Source organism: Rutidosis leptorrhynchoides, unplaced genomic scaffold (genome assembly GCF_046630445.1).
Source record: "Rutidosis leptorrhynchoides isolate AG116_Rl617_1_P2 unplaced genomic scaffold, CSIRO_AGI_Rlap_v1 contig528, whole genome shotgun sequence".
NCBI lineage: Eukaryota > Viridiplantae > Streptophyta > Magnoliopsida > Asterales > Asteraceae > Rutidosis > Rutidosis leptorrhynchoides.
Window position 1 is genome coordinate 17,818 of NW_027266755.1, and position 19,074 is coordinate 36,891.

Here is a 19,074-nt window from a genome sequence, read left to right on the forward strand (position 1 = left end):
GAGACGTTGTATGATATACATTAGTTAATTGATGTGGTCTTGCTTGTAAATGACGAAAATTGCTCATTGAAATGCTTCATTTTGCTTCCATGTTATTACAGTTTAAATAATCTTTCGTACACCGGAAATGGTTGAGACGATGAGAGTTGTGGCTTCTGCAATAAAAATGATTAAATAAATAAAGCATCCATAAATAATTCTTACCACCGTCTTTGAATAGATATCGTTTTGACTTTGTAGATTCATTGAAAAATTGATGTATGTCTAAATATATCTTTTTAAATGAATCTAAACAGACAAAACGTCATCTATTTGAAGATGGGGAGTATAAAACTAGAAAAACTATAATTAGATGAGTAAAAAAATGGAATTAAGTAGGGTTTACTGACCTGTATTATCCTTTTACCAAATATTCCTCTAATTAATCTGGCATTGCCAAGACATCCGGTTCGGCTGACTTCATCGATTTGACTATAAATTTTGTCGATCAAATGTCCATATGTGATCATGCTATTATTATTATTATTAGCAAATTCCTTTCTAATAGCATCTATCATCAAATAAGTCATTGCTCCATTCATCTTCCCGGAGGAGAATGCCTGCAAACAATCAAATATCAATATACTAGTAGTATAATTTAATTTCATTGTTTAAGCCGAGTTTTAATATATACTCACTCTGTATCAAAATACATAATGTTTTGTATTTTCCCGTTTCATTCGTATTCATATAGAATATATTTAGTCCATACTCTTTACTATAACTGGAACTAAAAATGTAAAATACAGTATCATGCATTTTAACACGAAAAGGGTATATATAGAGGGTTCTTACAGAAGTATCAGCGGCGAATTCAGCATCGTTGCAAGCACTGATGGAGATTGCCAATCCGCCTTTTGTACTTTTAAATCTTCCCGATGGAGAATGGTTATTTGCCCAAGCTTTTCTGTCAAGTTTCAAACATGTTTAGTTGCAAAACCCGAAGATATTTCAAATTAATGTACATTTTTACTCTTACTTAAGGGGATAAATTGTATGTTTAACTTGATATAATAATCTTAGAGGTGTCATATATCATTGGAGAGAAAATGTAGGTACTCTTAATCTCGATATCTGAAATTACTCTGTTCGATTAGAGATGTTTAATGATAAGTTACACATTTCACCATATTGTGAAGGGAAAAAACTTAGATATATTTCCATATCATACATTACAATATGTTCACCATATTGTGAAGGGAAAACTTAGATACATTTTCATACGCATCTTACTTTTTTTACAACCATTTAAAGCATGGAAAGAGACGCAAGGTACCTATGGAACTGCACATAAGTCAAGCCCTATTGTGAAGTGCATACTACTACTATTAGTTTTTATTTAAAAAAAACCTCTTCCTTAGGAGGAAGGGAAATGAAATGGCGGAGCTAATACGTTATGGGTTCATTTGCATGATTTTTTTTAAAAATTTTAAGACTATAGGGTCATTTTTATATAAGTTATGATATCATTTTATATAGTTTACATAAAAGATTAAAGTTTTCTTTTTGAGTTTGGTTATATGCCAGCCCTGGAAGAGTGCCTTAACTAATCGACCGTATTTTAGTTGGACGATAGAGTACATGTGCTATAATATTATTCCATGAAATACAATTAGTTAAAATAAAAGGGTACTTACTGTTGTCTGTCATAGATATACTCTAGGTCAAGAATAGTTCCACTATGACAAGAATCAACAATTGCATGAAGAGTGACACCTTCCTTCAATGGAGACACTATAAGCTTATTGATATCATTGTCAAGGATCATCCCCGCTTCCATAAAATCTACAGGACATATTGTTTCATCGAATCCGTCGATCTCGTCATCGCTAAAATCAGGCTGTCGTAAACCATGCCCGGAAAAGTAAAACACTAGGGAATCACCATCCTTGTTGTCTTTCACTAGCCACTTTAATGCTTCGATGATATTGTTTTTAGTAGGTATTAGGTTTGCTTCAGACTCTTCCTCTGCAATTAATTATATTGGATCTAGAAGATTCAGTTTTTTCCTACTATAGCTAATAATATTCAAATTAAAAGAAATTAACATCTAAACTAAGAAAATAAACTAAACAAAAGTTTCAATTTCGAGCCTTTGTGAATGGGTAAAATTATAAATTTTTTATCAAGATTTAAGAGAGTTTACATCACAAAATTGACTTGACAAAATGTTAAAGAGGATTCCTTAGGCTCAGTTCTTTTTCATTGCGCTTTGATTTATCTCATCTTGTCTCACTTTATCTTATTTCACTTTATCTTCATTTTGACTCAAAATATAACTTTAATTTAAATCACTTGACTATAATTAAATAAATTATAGGTTATATTTTTTTTATGTCAAATCACATACTTTATAACTTTTGATAATATTATAATATTTAATCACACCCCAATAATCTATTACTTAACTACACTATACTTATATTATCATAATATATGTTTAACCACACATCAACGATCCACTTAACTGACTATAAAAAAAAAAAAACCGATTCACTTAACTTATCAAATCAAATAAAATCACACTCAATCGTCAAAAAATATATACAAACACAATCAAGATAAGAGGAGTCGAGACGAGACGGAAAAGGAAAGGTCCCTTAACTAACTAAACTAACTAAACTGAAACAGTTTCTCAACTAAAAAAGCATTTTGAGTGTGAACAAGAACTTTCCTAGACAAAGATAAAGTGAACTTATTCCCTTTTCTTTTAATATTTATAGAAAGTGAACTTATTTCTTCTATGCATGCCTAGACGAAATCTATTATCAAAATTAAAGTTAGCTTATTTATTCCTAGACATGATAGTACATATTATGAGCCTTGAATATTTATTTGCTTAATTTGAATATATTCTTGAAGATTTCAACTTTAATGGTGCCCATCAAATTTGTTTTACTTTTTTTTTTTGAATAAAATTTGTTTTTCTTTACTTAAAGGCTACACTAGAAGGGAATGTAATCTTTTATAAAACAATATATGTATATACATATCATGAGCCTAGAATATTTATGGTGCTATAATATATTCCTGAAGATTACAACTTGAATGGTGCCCATATATTAAATTAATTTGTTTTACTTTAAAAAGGCTATACTCTAGAAAGGAATATGTAATCTCTTTTGTAAAGCAATTTATGTTTCCAAGGAACCTGAATATATATTTTTTAATCTATCATTTTCATTTGCATTAAGATCCGATCCTCCCACTTTTAATTTGAACTATTTCTCTGCTCACAGTAAAATGTATTTATCTAATCAATATAGTTCAGATTATTTGATATTTTATTTATTAAAAAATGTTTTTATACGATTTGGATTATAATTTAGGTCAAGATGCATAAATATGACTAAGAATATAAGCTATAATATTTTTTGCTCGTGTTAAGAAAATAAATACCTGAAAGAACAAGAATATTTTCCGGTCGAAACTGAAATGTGTTGATCAACAAATCTCTGACATTCGTCACATCATTTATAGTTCCACTAAGCCTATGCTTTCCTTTCTTGTAAGACACTCCACAAAGAAGCGCTCTCTTCCTCGCCGCCGATGATGACGATACCCATGCAGACGGGAATGGTTGAGCGATTTATAGGATGCTGACACTGTCGACGATTTTTTACTCATCGACGGCAATGGGATCCCAAGTTTCTGCCCTAAGCTTCCTTCACGAAATGGTGCCGTTTCAGGTCGTCTTGATCTTGAAGTCTCGAGTATCGTTTGACATCTCAAGCATTTTTTTGATGCCGTCGTCGTCGGAAGAAATTTTTCTCGACAGATTTCGCACATCGATGGACGTTTGTAGCTCATTATTTGCTTTGATGGATTATTTTCTTCCATGATTTTCCGATGGAAATACTTCTGGGTCGACATATTTGAGTAATGGGCACATAGATATGTTAAGTAGAAATATACGTTTGTACAATGTAAGGATGGCTATAATGAAAGAAAAGTATCTTTAATTTGAACTCAAAATAGAAGCAAATTGGTTTGAAGTTTCATTTTTTAAATGGTTTCTTTTGTGGGATATATGCTCAAGTACGAACGATTAGAATTGTAGGAATATTGGACGTGACACACATTTTTGAAAAGTTGATGTAATTTGAGTTGATTTTTTAAGGAATATGGCCAATTTCACATTGATTAGTAAGTCAATTCCATACATTGAACATATATATAGATAATCTTGTAGGTATTCAAAGTATCTCAACATATATATATATATATGAGGCTGGTCAATATCCCAACAAACAATCTATTCGAGATATATATTTACAATAGGGAGAGGGAATTTCATTTAAGCAGCAAAAAAAGTTGCTAAATGGTGGAGGGTCCGCCACTTTTGTAATTTCCGACATAGGAAGGTGAACATGATTTACATGTTGACGGATATACCATTTCCGGGACAGTTAATCGTCATTAATTAAAAAAATAATTAATTAAGCACACATATACACAAATTCTCCGAGAATAGTATTACTCGGAAATTACTTAATTTCAGTTAACTTTGTAATTAAATTAAGATTCCTGGGAATGGTATACCCGAAAAATATATATATGTTTACCTCGTCCAAAAACCCTTATTTTCATGTCCAGCTTTTAAGATTTACGTATTTTTATATTTCCTGAAATGGTGGATATATAAAAAAATTTCCATCACTTTGATTTGTATAAAAAAAATGTTGTGACATTTCGTTTCTTAAAGTGAACTGGAGCAGGCTATCATGAGATAAAATATATTCTTTCTGAAAAGATTTGATCTGAAACTGAAACTGTTATAGGTCCAATATTAAAATTAATTTCAGGAGTTCAAAAGGACTAAGTTAGCTACATGAGTAGGATCGAAGACTCGAAAGAGAAAAAATAAATAAATTAATAGACTAGAGATTAACGTCAATACGTGCTAAATAGTGCACCACTTTATTTCCATCATGTTTAACAAAACTAAAACGACAACTATTAATCCGCAATTGGAAAAGCAATCTCCAGGATTGTTCAGCTCTTGAATCAGGACCTGGCAATCTCCCTCCAAAACAATGTCTGTCGAGCCCGATTGTGATGCCCAAAAAATCGCCTGTCTCTGAATGGAAAGCATCCTCCGCTGCCCCTGAAACGCCAGCTTCCGCTCACACCCCATCTGCCCAGATTGATCCTGACATCTCTCCTATTGACATGAAAATATAATTCTCTTGAACGTTCTAAAATTTGATGAAAGTTAAGTATTGTCATCATGAATGGATACAACTGTACTCTAAGAAATTTCGATCACCCATCACTTGAAGTTGTGTGGTCTAGAAATTTAAGTTCGGGAAGAATCGACCAACTATGGTCAAATCCGATTAACGACTGGTATAAATAAAAGCTCGTACGTGGATTGAAAAGATACTATATATGGACACTTTCGCATGAAGGAAATTGGAAACATAGGTTAAGATTACTCAAACTGAAGGGCCAAGATGGGATGAAATCAAAATATTGAGGACTAGTTTAGCCACTGACTGGAAATGGAGAATTTTCATAACGATACACGACACTTGTAGGCTTTTTTAACAAAATACGAATCCTTATTGAGAGGGATAATATTGTTTTACTTGTCTTTGAAGTTTTGAAAAAGATATTGTTTGGAATCGGAAAGGATGTGAGATTCGGTTCTAAAAAAGGAAAATTCTTGTCATCCGACATAGATATTTCTTTTTTTGTTCTGTTTGTTGGCAACTAGCTAGAGATAAGGGATCAAATCCTGTCAACTGTTTATATAAAAAGGATTTTTTTCGGATTAAATAGAAAAAGGAAAAAAATTGAATTTGGAAAATGCAGAATTTATTTTCTTTTCAATACAATTTTTTTTGTCTAAATACATGCCTTTATGAATGAGGTAAGGAAGTGATTTTGGGCACTTAATTGTGAAATAGAGGGAGTATTATATAACAGTAAACTGTAAAAATTTGTACCATATAAAATTGCTCCCATCGTCTAAGATATAAGAATGAAAAAATAGCTCCCATTTATTAGCTGGAAGATGATATTAATCAGATTTCCAAGTGAAGCTCAAATATAAAACTAAGGAAGGCTGCTTGATGGTTCTCTGCTTTACTTCCGATTGCGAACTATGCTTCTGAGCCAATTCTATTTGTACTTCATTATTCGATAGACGATGCCATGTCGTATTTGTATAGAGCTTCACTCGTAGGTATCTGTACCTGGCTGCAATGCCTTTTGTTTATTTCAATCTTTCATCATAATTTGCCCGGTAGTTAAGTTGTGAATGATGTCGTTCGATAATATCTGTTGAAATTTGGGTGTTGAATCATATCACAAAGAAGAGAAGAAGGAGATTAGGGATTTGGTTTGTGAAAATTGGGGATGAATGCTGCCGAAGAAGAAAAGAAAGAAGAGAGAAAACGACGTCGTCTTCAGTCTGTTTTTGCTTCTTTTATGCAGGATTTGGTCTGCTCAGCTGGGCCTCAGTTTCGTTCGGCCCAGTTCATTCAGCCTCAGCCCAACCACTGCACTTCAAGTCAGCTTTCCTTCGTTGGGCTTCACTTCTCGTTGGGCTTCATTCTTCTGTACTTCACATCTGCTGTTGGACTGCCTCATGCGTGCTCGGCCCAACTCGTCAGTTACTTCCGGCAGCCCAACTCGCCTGCTACTCAGCCCAAACCGAATCCACTCTCTTGCAGCAGAGGTGACTTGCAGCACAAGTCAAAGCCATCTTCACCATCAGCTGTTGCTTGCAATGCAAGCAACAATCACTCACTTCCTATCACCACCATACTTGTGACTTACCCACCATTCCAAGCATGGTCTCTCTTTTCCTAAGCATGGAGGTGATTGTAATCACAAGTATGGATGTAGATTAGACATATATCATTTGTTTTTCTTTCTTTCCATCAACAATTTGTGTATAAATAGAACAACCATAGCATTGTAATTTCTAAGTTGAAATAATCAACAAGTAGTTTCTCTCAATTCTTTTGTGTTCCACCTCTAAATTTCAACATCTACGATTTTAATCTAGCCGGGGATAATCGAACACGGACACAATCCTAATATACTAATAACAATAAAACTCCCTCCTTCAAGCAAAAACAAAAATGTAAAGAAGGCTTTCACCTACTTGAGTTTTCAAGATTTTTAACAGATGGTTATAAATTAAACTAAAATTTCTTCAAGTGACTCCTAGATCTATATACCAGGCAATCCTAATAAATGGAGAAGCGATGTCAATTAACCAAGCAATCTGAAGTATTGATATCATTGCAACAGGAAGAAGTAAAAAAAAAAGACACAATTATTCTTTAGTACTTATGAACGTACGTCACATTTGTAATACATTTATCCTTGGATATATATAGATTATTACACACGAGGTACTATATATAATATTCTATATCTCTCTTCAAGAGTAATTAGTATGCCAAGCCAACATCATGTAGAAGGGACTACAACCTGAATTCTCGGCTACAAACATTGAAGTTCTCTGATGATGATAGTTGAACTTCCTGCACCATATTGTACATGATCAATATTAAAATATATTTTACACAAGATTCTTTCATAAACAATTTGAAAAAAAAGGAGGAAAATATATATATATATATATATATAGAGAGAAAGAGTCATGCTAGAAGACCTAATTGTAAATTCAGAAATTTTAAATAGGAAACACGTTTAATCACGTTCTGTCACATCAATTTAATTATGATCTAACTTACGGATTTGGGCAATTTTGCATGCGGCGCGACATAATACCTAATACAATTTACCTATAAATTTTTTTATTTCCAATATTTGATTCCCAGGAGTCTAATGCCACGGTTGGAATCGATTTTGATTACATACCTGAGATGATTTTGGGCGGAGCAACTTGCCTATGATTTTACGCCCTTGTGTTTTTCTTGATTCCTCGATTCCCTCTTGAGTTAAGTTGACGAGAGAAGCATATGTCGTCCTAGGGTTCTTCTTAACAGCTTGGATGAAAGAATATGTCAAGGCACCGGCTGCTGTCTTTCCGGTGAAAGGCTAGGATAGACACATATAGATTCATTTTATATATATAAAAAAAACTATATCAGAATGAATGAGAATAGAACCGGATATAATGTTAGTTTAATTGTTCATTATACGTAATCTGGTCATTATACGTACCACTTGTTCATTATATGCAATCTGATCATCTTTACAGGCACTGATACAGATCGCAAAGCCACCATTTGTTCCTTTGAAACTACCATTTGGTGGGAACTCATCCACCCATTGATTTCTATTACATTTTCAAATCAATAAATTTAATTATTCCAACTAGGATAAAGTCATTTATGGGGAAAATATAACCTTTTCTATTGAATTTAAGAAGATGATAAATAATGCTAGTGATCACCTCTTTGTACACGCATGACAAAAGATGATTCACATGTCTAAACTAGAAGTTTATAGTAAGAATTTTCTATCGATAATTTTAATTAGATTGTTGGAATATTTGGTAACATTTTCAAAGCAAGTGTAGATTCTATATAGATATCTTTCCTTGAGATAATTAGGTCGTGGTCTATATTCGATTTAAAAGTTTGGGGGCCCTTTCGATTATCGCCGCGGCAAAAATTATTTCTATAATTTCGAAATTCTATAAAGAAAAGTATGTTTATGGTCATAGAATTTCTATTTAATTTTCCTACAATGGGTGGACATTTTCTGGTCGTAAAAAAAATGTAAATAAGATTGCCGAGAGAAAAACCTGGCAGAAGTACCTTTTGTGGTAGTAAATAGAAGTGAGGTCAAGCACAGATCCACTACAACAACAATCCATTATGGCATGGAGTGTGACACCTTGTGATAGCGGCCTAACGATCATGGAATTGATTTGATTGTCGAGAATAACTCCGTTCTCTTTATAGTCGAGAGGGCAAATAGCTTCGTTAGATCCATCAACTTCATCTCCATCCCTGTCGATTCTTTGTGTGCCATGTCCCGAAAAGTAGAATACAAGTGAATCGCCTGAGGAACAATCTTTTACAAGCCATTGTAAGCCCTTTTCGATGTTTGACCTTGTCGGTTTTAGCTCGGCACTTGCTTCTGCATCTGATCAGTTAGGAATTTTTTTTTGATAATTGATCAGTTAGGAATTAATTATGTATATACAGATGTTCGTATATATAAAGTCAAAATATCCTTGGGGTTGGTTGCTTATTGATGGCGTCGCAAACGTAATCCCTTCCTGGATTTTTAGGTTTGTAACTATCATCATCTTTCAATATTAACTCTGACTATCAAATAAAAATATTGAGTCATGATCATATATCCCTACACGTCTCAAATTTAAGATTTTTAAATAAGATATATCACTTCTTAGAATTTTTAATTTGAGACGTGTTAAATATAAATTAATTTACACAACCATAACGAATTCTAATTCCGTGTTGGAAATATAAAATAGTCCATGTTGTTATATGAAAAATACCTGTCATGATGAGAATATTGCTATCCATAAATCCAAAGAAATTAACCAACAAGTCTTTCATATTGACTACATCTGTGACAGGTCCGGGAAGCATGTCCTTGCTCCATCTATAACCAATTCCACATAGCAATGCACGCTTCCTCGGATGTGTCGTCGTGGTGACGGAGGACACAAGAGCCGACGGCGAGCAATTGAGGGTCAAAATTCCTTTTGGGTAGTGAGTACCAACAACCTTATGCATAAAATCGACACGTGTCTCTCTTACTCGGGTTTGGACGTGTTTGGCAAGTTTGTTTTTAGAATTCAGATTTTTGTAGTTGCAGTTGGGACATCGAGCTGTCAGGTTTTTCCAGCTTTCTAGGCTTAATTGGCTCTGGCATTTGATGCATGAGAATGAGTTTTCCATTGAAATTGTGAGACAAGCCACATATTCTAGCTGATGATTTAATAAGAACGATAAAGTTTTTTGAGATTCTGCACGCGCTGATTATAAATATTTTTTTATAATTAATTGCGTGAACGCACAATAATGATACTATATCTTATAGGGTAATTGTGAACTCTTGTGGAGAAAGGGAGAAAGATATATTTTATCTTTTATGGACCCAAAAAAAATACACGTATCGATATATGATGTACATTTGTAAATGATAATGTGTTACGGAGTGTACTTGCAAGAATTTTTTCAAGACTTAATCATGAAAATCCATATCTCTATAAGTAATCTTACGCCCAATACATACAAAATTAAGATTTAGAAGCCGCCTTATTTTGTGTTTAAGAAGCATAATAATATTTTTAACCCATTAGCTTAGCAATGATTCAATATGATTTTTTTTTTTAAAAAAAAAAATTCATGATTTGATAAAATGTTGGACTATTAAAATTCGAATGCAAAATTTATTATGATTGGGAGTTATTGGTAGGTGGAATATTTTAGTGATTCAGGAGATTACAAACCCCTGATTGAAGTATTTGGTCCAAATCATTGATATCTATAGCGATGATCATCCAGCTGGCTATCTATGTATAGATGGCCCCATATACCATAAGGGACGATAATTATTGAATCTAAATATATATCTAATCTTTTCTTTTTGCTTAATTTAATTCAATAATCTTTCTTTTTGTTAATGTGGAACACATTGGACAATATATTTAGAACATATTCTTATGAGCATTTCCTTTCTAAAAAATAATTAATATGGAACATATCATCACATTTTCAAGAGAATTTTCATTTGGAACCTGATTCAACACTATCCCTACTTGGTTTCGTCTAATTTTTTACATGGTGGGGAGAAAAGAATTTAAACCAGTCAAGAGATATATTGATTGTGAACTTTTATTTTTAGAAAAATAATTTATTTTCTTGAAGAAGTACTATGGCTTAACAACTAAAACCTAGTTCGACGCGAGATGATTGATCATGGTCTTATAGAAGATTTGAATTCGATAACGGCTCGATGTGGGACTCGACAAATATGCATGCAACTTATGTGAGTAATGTGCGAAGCCATAGGTAACCACGTCGAGTGTAGTACATGGCTTACTCGCAACATTGTAACTTTGAACAGGTAATTAAGCATCAGATTTGTTTAGTAAACTAATTTTAAATAAAATCGACATAATAATAATTCTATTATTCATTTGTTTGTAGTGTCACACACGAATAACGAGTGGGACCGGTTGGATCAAATTGCGACTCTGCCAGGGGGTCCCTCCTATCTAGCCATAAGCTATGGCAGCTCTCGCTCGCAGGACTTTCTCAGTTAAGCGGGAAAGAGCGAAGAAAGGGTTCAAACTGGAGATTTAAATACACAACATTGTTCTCATTAGGAATTACTATATGTGTAATTTTTATCCAACACCATGTAAAATGGGACTACAGACTGAACTCCCTGCTACTTATAAGGTTGAACTTCTCTGAAGATGATATATAGTTTACTTTCTTGCACTCCACATTGATTCAATCAATAGTATTATTTGTCTTAAAATAAGAAACATTTCTATCTAGCCATATTAGTAGACATATTTCCTAGTAGGAATATCTGAAACTCCAATCCAGGTAGGCCACGACAATCTGATTTGTACATCTTGTTGTTAGCCAAATTAATTACATCACTATCACCACATTATTACCATCTGTATTAAATCAGAGAAATTTCCCAAATGGACGGGCGAAGATATAATCTCGCAAATTATATATTACCATCAAATAAAGCAAAAGGAGATGACAAAAAAAGAAAGAAAGAAGAAGAAGCTAATTTATAAAGCAAAACGACTACTACTAGATAGCGTAGCTAGAGAATGAACTATAAAATTATTACTATCTCTATCTAATTAAAGGTTTTCATCAAAATATAAAATTCTTGCACTATAAACAGAATTATGGAGAAAAAAAAATCAAATCAACAAGAACAATCGCTTTTCGCTAGGGCAAGATACTCCTACTACCTATCTAGTTCAAGGACTTATATTATACACTCTCTTCGGTCCACTTCAAGTATCTCATAATGAAAGTTGCGAATCTTAAAGAAAATAATTAATTATAGGAAAAATTACATGTCTATCTATTATTTATTATTAAAAAGTCATAAATGTTTATTCAAAATGGAATATTTATTTGAAATAAATGCAAGGGTAAGAATGAAAAAAGTGCTCAAATATGCATGAATTTCATAAAACAACACTTAAAGTGGATCAAAGCAGATTTCATTACGAGACACTTGAAGGGGAGAGGAGGGAGTAAACTGTTAAATTTGTTGTAACGACCCGATTTTACGACTTTGAAAATCGCGCCATTGACATAGACGTGTAGTAGCGAATCCGAAATTTTTCGAGCATTGGATTTCGTGCATTTGATTTGACGTGTAGTTGACGTTGCGGATTAAGTTGCGTTTATTTGATTCAATACGTATTCGATACATATTTTATTTCGTATTCTATTTTAGCCGCAAATATTATTAAATTCAGATTTGACATTCAAAAAAACACCGTGTAGCAGTTTCGAGACCTAAGTTGCCTAAGCGATTAATTTCATTTTTCAGTAATCAATTTTGGGTATTTATTTCCTACGTCGAATATCGGATGTTGGACCCAAAATAATAGATAAAAATACATGTGTTCGTGACGGAACGAAAAGTTAATTCTGCCGACACCCTATACACTCATTTTCTACTATACCTAATCCTACACTACACTCCACTCACTCATGAAACATTTTAGTCACTTTGTCAAACTCCTACATGTATATTAACTGCCAAATTTTTCCTAACAACTAGTCAACACCTCCATATAGATTTTACCTTTTCAGACAGCCATTACACAGCTTACTATTTTCAACAAAATACAGCAACACATGCATCCACCCTCTAAATGTCAAAAAGGCTAGGGAGACAACAGCTAAAACATCCTATAGACTTAGTAAATGCACCGAAAGCTCAGCACGCCAAAAATCAGAATAAATAACTGATTACATGAAGACAGAATTCAATACTCAATCCAGTTACAATACAGTCCAAATTAAACAAGTTCAGTATACAATCAATCAAGAAAATGCAGTCCAAACTCAATCTTATATACAACCCAGTCATTAAACTTCAACCCTAAATTACAGAGAAATCAGAATAGAAAAACAGAGAATTTCCAAACACTAACCTACTGCCTGACGGAAAAATAGAGAAACAAATTTTTTGAAAAAAACCTTATACTGTCCAATTTCTTCTTACCCACGAACCAGAAAAGCTTCAAAATCGTTCCGGAAGCACAGAGAACGGAGGAGACGCCACTCAGTCCGAACTGAGTCAACTCAGTCAGGCCGAGTTGACCCGAGTCATGCCGATTCGGACCGAGTTCGTAGAGGAGGGAGCATCCACGACGACGAAGCCGCCACGGCCCCGGAAACGACGATCTCAAGCCGTTGACCGACATACCGAATCTTCAAGTAAGCTTTCCGACCATTTCACCCTACCAATTAACACTAAAACAACATTAGAATGCTCAGGAAACAACGAGGAACAACATATATTAAAATTGAATCAAAGCCCTAAAGTTTAGTTTCTATTCACCGAACCCTAAAATCAAAATTAAGAGAAATATAAGCGAAATTAGAGGAAACAAACCCTAGAATTGTCATCTACGTGTCGAGGAGATCAAGAATCAACCTTGGATCGGTTGATTTGGGTGCCGGAAAACTCGAGCTCGCCGGAGCTCGAGAGAGAGAGACGAAGCGGATCGGGGAAGAAAGGAAGAAGAAAGGAAAATGATTGAACCGATCGGTTCGGTCCTCTTTTATACTTGGTTTTAGTGTTAAATGACTACTCTGTCTCTCAGTTTTTAAAGTAATCACATGATAACCAACACGTCAGAAAATGGACCAAGGATATAATTATCATTTCACGTTTAAACTATCGGTTCAAACCGAATCAATTCGGTTCAGTGCAGAATCAGTCTCTCAACCCTAAAACTAGATTTTTAAATCTTCCGAACCTAATAAAACCTCATTTATTTGTTCCGAACCCATGAAATCTTTACAATAATTATTATTAATTATTTGAAACCTGATTCTGTAAAAATTTGGTCAAAATGATTTCTTGATTTTAAAAATAAAATAATATGTTCAATTAGATAATAATTCTATGTTTGTAATTTAATTTATTTAATTAATTCAAGGTACAATTGAACTAGACAAATATGAGAATATTTATGTTTAAGATAAAATTTCATGCCTAAAAATTTTTAAGAATATTTATTTTTCAAAATAATATTTTCATGAGAGATTAATTAACCGACTTGTGATCAAATAGGTTAAAGGATAAAAATCATTAATTTAAAATTCATAATTATCAGCTTAATTATGCGAGTAGAAATCTAACAAGTAAGACGTACGAATCCCACGTATTATTCTTATTTCGATGTCATTAGTTTAGAATTACGGTTAACAAATTATTGATGTCATTAAGTCAGTAATTCACGCAGATCGAGACGAGTCGTAATATCTAACAACGAATTAGCATCGAACTTTTTAAGAATACAAAATTTCTTTATCATGTAGAATTCGATAGTTATTAATGTTAGTATCGATTTCAGACAGAATCACGCAAGCTACTCTACGGAGGACGAACACGAATACACGACTTCAACGACTGTGAGTTTATTATAATTTCATTACAGTATGTTACTCGTATATACTTGATGAATGCTTTAGACCACTATACCATACCTATCATTTATGCATGATTTATGATTTTACGATTTTCATGGTATGGCATAATTACTTTAAAAACTAAATACCCGTAAATGGCCTGGAGACCTTTAAAAATATAATTAGATTTTAATCATGATTGCATTTATAGTTTAGATAAACTACATAGTAAATATTCAGTTATTCATGCATTATATATAATTACAGAATAATTATATATATATATAAATTATATAAGAACCCCTAGTTATCCATGATTTTATATTTAGAAGTATCAGGTCCAACCAGGTGACCCCTTAGTTTAGGTCTGCGCAGATGGTACGCCATCATCAGATGTTGGCCTCATGTCTAGTATGGTTATCGATATGTGTTCTAATACCCCACGGTAGGCAGGAAACACTATGATAGTCTGGCCACTATAGTAGTGTTTCCCCATGATTTTCACAGATATGAGTTCATAAATATATTCAACTAGTAAATATACAGATATACTAGCATGATTATACTTCACGTAATATATATATATATATATATTCATAAAATATATATATTCCAGCATGATTATACGGCACGTTATATATTCATAATATATATATTCCAGTATGATTACACAACACATAAAATATATATTCATAAAATATATATTCCAGCATTGTTATATAACGCGTAAACTACATATTTATAAATATATATATTCTATTAATATATCAGCTAATCATCATAATTATTTTATGATTTATTCATAACATGTTTGAATAAACATTTCATAATTCCATGATTTCAATTTGGTTTTACAGATATATTCATTCTAGATTTATTTTATTCAGTATATGAAAACACAATGTTTTTATAATAACTCCTACTAAGCGAAAGCTTACAGTTTCCCAAAAACATATTTATATTTTCTCCAGGTTAGAAAAACAGGATAAATTCGGGCTACGAGGCATAAGTAGGGTTCCACTTCCGCTTATTATGTCAGGTCCACGTCATGTACAGGTACCAATGGGACACCAATCTCGATCCTCGCAAGTAGAGTCGGGAGCGGGCGTCTCATTTGTACCATATAAAATTGCCTACACTAGAATCATGAAACTTGGCTGCCTTGATCAGCTCAGTAAAGATCATCATCCTTATTCAGGTTTTGTACCATATAAAATTGCCAACACTAGAATCATGAAACTTGGCTGCCTTGATCAGCTCAGTAAAGATCATCATCCTTATACCTTATTAAGGTTTTGTTCAATTCTCGTTTGGAGCTTGCGAAATGATTGGATCTTAAGTGACTTAAAAGGATGAATAATGTCCTACACTTGCGAACAAGGAGGGAGTGTTTACGTGAAACTCAACTGCAATCTGAAGTATATATTAATATCGGCACAAGAACAAGTAGTAGTAGAAGAAGAAGAAGAAGAAGAAGAAGAAACTAAAAAATGCACATGATTATAATAATAATAATTATTCTTTTAAGTTACACGCATGGTGATATCTTCTTGATCGGATAGCACATGTAGAGAGGGACTACAAACTGAATTCTCGGCTACTAACATTGAACTTCTCCGATGATGAAAGTGGAACATCCTGCATCACAATACTGAATTGATCAATATATATTATTTTTATTCATAAAGTTTATTCTTAAACAAAACTCAATTAAGAAAAATTCTAACGAGTCGATGCATACTAGAATCAATGCCTATATAGAATTAATTTATAGATAATAATTACCTGGGATGATTTTGGGGGGAAAAACTTGCCAATGATATTACGCGATCGCGCTCTTCTTGATTCCTCGATTCCATCTTGAGTTGAGTTGACGAGAGCTGCATATGTCGTCCTAGGGTTCGTCTTAACAGCTTGGATGAAAGAACATGTCAAGGCACCGGCTGCTGTCTTTAATCCAGTGAAAGGCTGAGATCGATATATATATATATATATATATATAGGCATTCGATGAATTTATAATTAAGTTTTATATATAATGAGAAATTGAGATTAGAACCGGTTGCAAACACTAGAACATTTCAAGCAAGTGTATTAATTACTAGTAAGAAGTTCACGGAAATCTATATTAGTTTGTAAAAGGAGAAATTCTTAGCTAGAAACTTTCTAACAGGTCATTATAGATCGAGATGCTACGTACTGCTTGTTCATTATATGCAGTTTGATAATCTTGACAGGCACCGATACAGATTGCTAAGCCACCCCTTGTTCCTTTGAAACTACCATTTGGGGGAAACTCATCCACCCAATGATTCCTGTTGCAATTGGAACGAAAAAAGGTACGATTAAAAGCTTAGGTCGATCGAGCCATTAGGGTTAAGTCTCATCAAAACTTAGAATTTATTTTCCCAGTATTATGATAGAACATATTCCCAGCCACATACCCCTCAAAGCGGGGAGCTTTGGCACATGGGGTTAATTCGCCACTTTATTCTGAGGGAGAAAAGTCTGCTTATACATTGGAAGGAAATAATTACATTTCACTAGATCGAGCAATTTTGAAATTTTGTACAGAAAAGTCTGTTTAGAAATTCTATATAATAGTAATCCTACCATACGGTGAAGATTTCTTGTGATAATAATGAAAATGAAAGAAAAAGGCGAGACAAAAAACTGACTTACAAGTTAGTTACCTTTTGTGGTTGTAAATAGAAGTGAGGTCAAGCACAGATCCGCTACGACAACAGTCCATGATGGCATGGAGTGTGACGCCTTTTCTTAGCGATCTAACAATCATTGAATTGATCTGATTATCGAGAATGAGTCCACTGTCAATACCGTCAAGAGGGCAAATAGCTTCGTTACATCCATCGACTTCATCCCCATCCTCATCAGTGATTTGTGTACCATGTCCCGAAAAGTAGAATACAAGTGAATCGCCGGAGGAGTTGTCCTGTACAAGCCACTTTAAGCCCTTCTCGATGTTCGACCTCGCCGGTTTTAGCTCTGCTGTTGCTTCTGCATCTGTGCAATTAGGATTTGGTTTCTCTTTTTAGTCATATTAAAGAAATGGAAAATCAGTTCAACAGTAAGTAACTTTTTTCTGTATGGGCCGGTATATATATATATATATGTAACTGTTGTCTAGAGCTTTTGATGACTTCCTATCGTAACCTTAAATTAGTCGAATTATGGATGGCGTTTACGAACAATCACCATGCACTATGGTTGATCGGGCCATCAAGATCCACTTTGAGAGGACTATATTTTTATTCAGAGATTATTGATAACTAACAAGTGTGATTCGACCACCTTAATTGATAAATTTAAGTAACACTCATGATCAAAAAATAAATTCGACATTTTTTTTATAATAAAAATAAAGAGTTTAAGTTTTGAGGATAGACCTCCATATAATGAAAAAGAGAAAATCTTTAATTTTGAGATAAACCTCCATACAATGAAAGAGAAAATCTAATTAACACAATGATATAAAAACTTGTAATAAGAAAGATCTCTTTGTGGGGTCTTCTTAGCATATTCCTTGCACGCCTTCGATTTTCCAGGATATATTATAACCAAACACGTCACATTGGCAGGGCAGTCAAGAGAGCCCAAATTGTTAATAAATATGGAAAAAAACCTGTCATGATGAGAATATCCTTGTCCATAAATCCAAAAAAATGAAGCAACAAGTCTTTCATATTGACTACATCTGTAACAGGTCCGTGAAGCATGCGCTTCTTGCTCAATCTGTAACCAACACCACATAGGAATGCACGCTTCATTGGATGTGTTGACGTGGCACGGAGGGAACCAGAGCCGAGGGCGAGCAATTGAGGGTCAGAATTCCTATCGGGTAGTGAGTACCAAGAACCTTATGCATAATATCGACACGTGTCTCTCTTACTTGGGTTTGGACGTGTTTAGCAAGTTTGTTTTTAGAATTTAGATTTTTGTAGTTGCAATTAGGGCATCGAGCTGTCAGGTTTTTCCAGCTTTCTAGGTTTATTTGGCTCTGGCATTTGATGCATGACATTTCCATTGAAATTATGAGACAACCCATATATTCTAGCTGATGATTTAATAAGAACCATAAAGTTTTGTGAGATTCTGCCCGTGCTGGCTATATATATTTTTGTATAATAAATTTTGTGAACGCACAATGATAATTATATAATATACTACATGTGCCGATATATAATATGTTGGAAGAGGTTGTTTAGCTGAGCCTGCATTCCAACAATTCATTGAAAGATTGGTTTGTTTGGAACTGAAGAAAGTTCAGAAGAAGAAGAGGAAAGCATGCTTGCAGAGGAAGAAACCGAGTTCTTCAATGAACAAAATGATCAAGGTGGGAATCAAAACCTTCTTAGAAGCATTCTTGAATGAGTTGAAGGTTTCCAAGGTGAAAGAAGTAAAGACAGAGTTG

At 33.6% G+C, this 19,074-nt stretch overlaps 1 protein-coding gene across 1 annotated transcript; it reads right to left on the minus strand.

Moving 5' to 3' along the window:
* Positions 1-95: 95 nt before the first annotated feature.
* On the minus strand, positions 96-5,176 carry LOC139884271 (metacaspase-1-like). Its single transcript, XM_071868327.1, has 6 exons — positions 4,956-5,176; positions 3,439-3,578; positions 1,677-2,007; positions 835-946; positions 390-599; positions 96-155 (listed from the first exon to the last, which is right to left on the minus strand). The coding sequence occupies exons 1-6, from the start codon at positions 5,174-5,176 to the stop codon at positions 96-98; spliced, it is 1,074 nt and encodes a 357-aa protein (XP_071724428.1).
* Between the last annotated feature and the right edge of the window lie 13,898 nt (positions 5,177-19,074).

Bases quoted from the DNA above. Each gene is read 5' to 3' on its own strand.
- LOC139884271 (XM_071868327.1), bottom strand. From the start codon at position 5,176: ATGGGGTGTGAGCGGAAGCTGGCGTTTCAGGGGCAGCGGAGGATGCTT. The intron at 3,579-4,955 runs GTGCACTATTTA...ATCGGCGGCGAG, and splicing joins AACATGATGGAAATAAAGTG to GAAGAGAGCGCTTCTTTGTG. The intron at 156-389 runs GTCAGTAAACCC...TTTTTATTGCAG, and splicing joins TTGGTAAAAGGATAATACAG to AAGCCACAACTCTCATCGTC.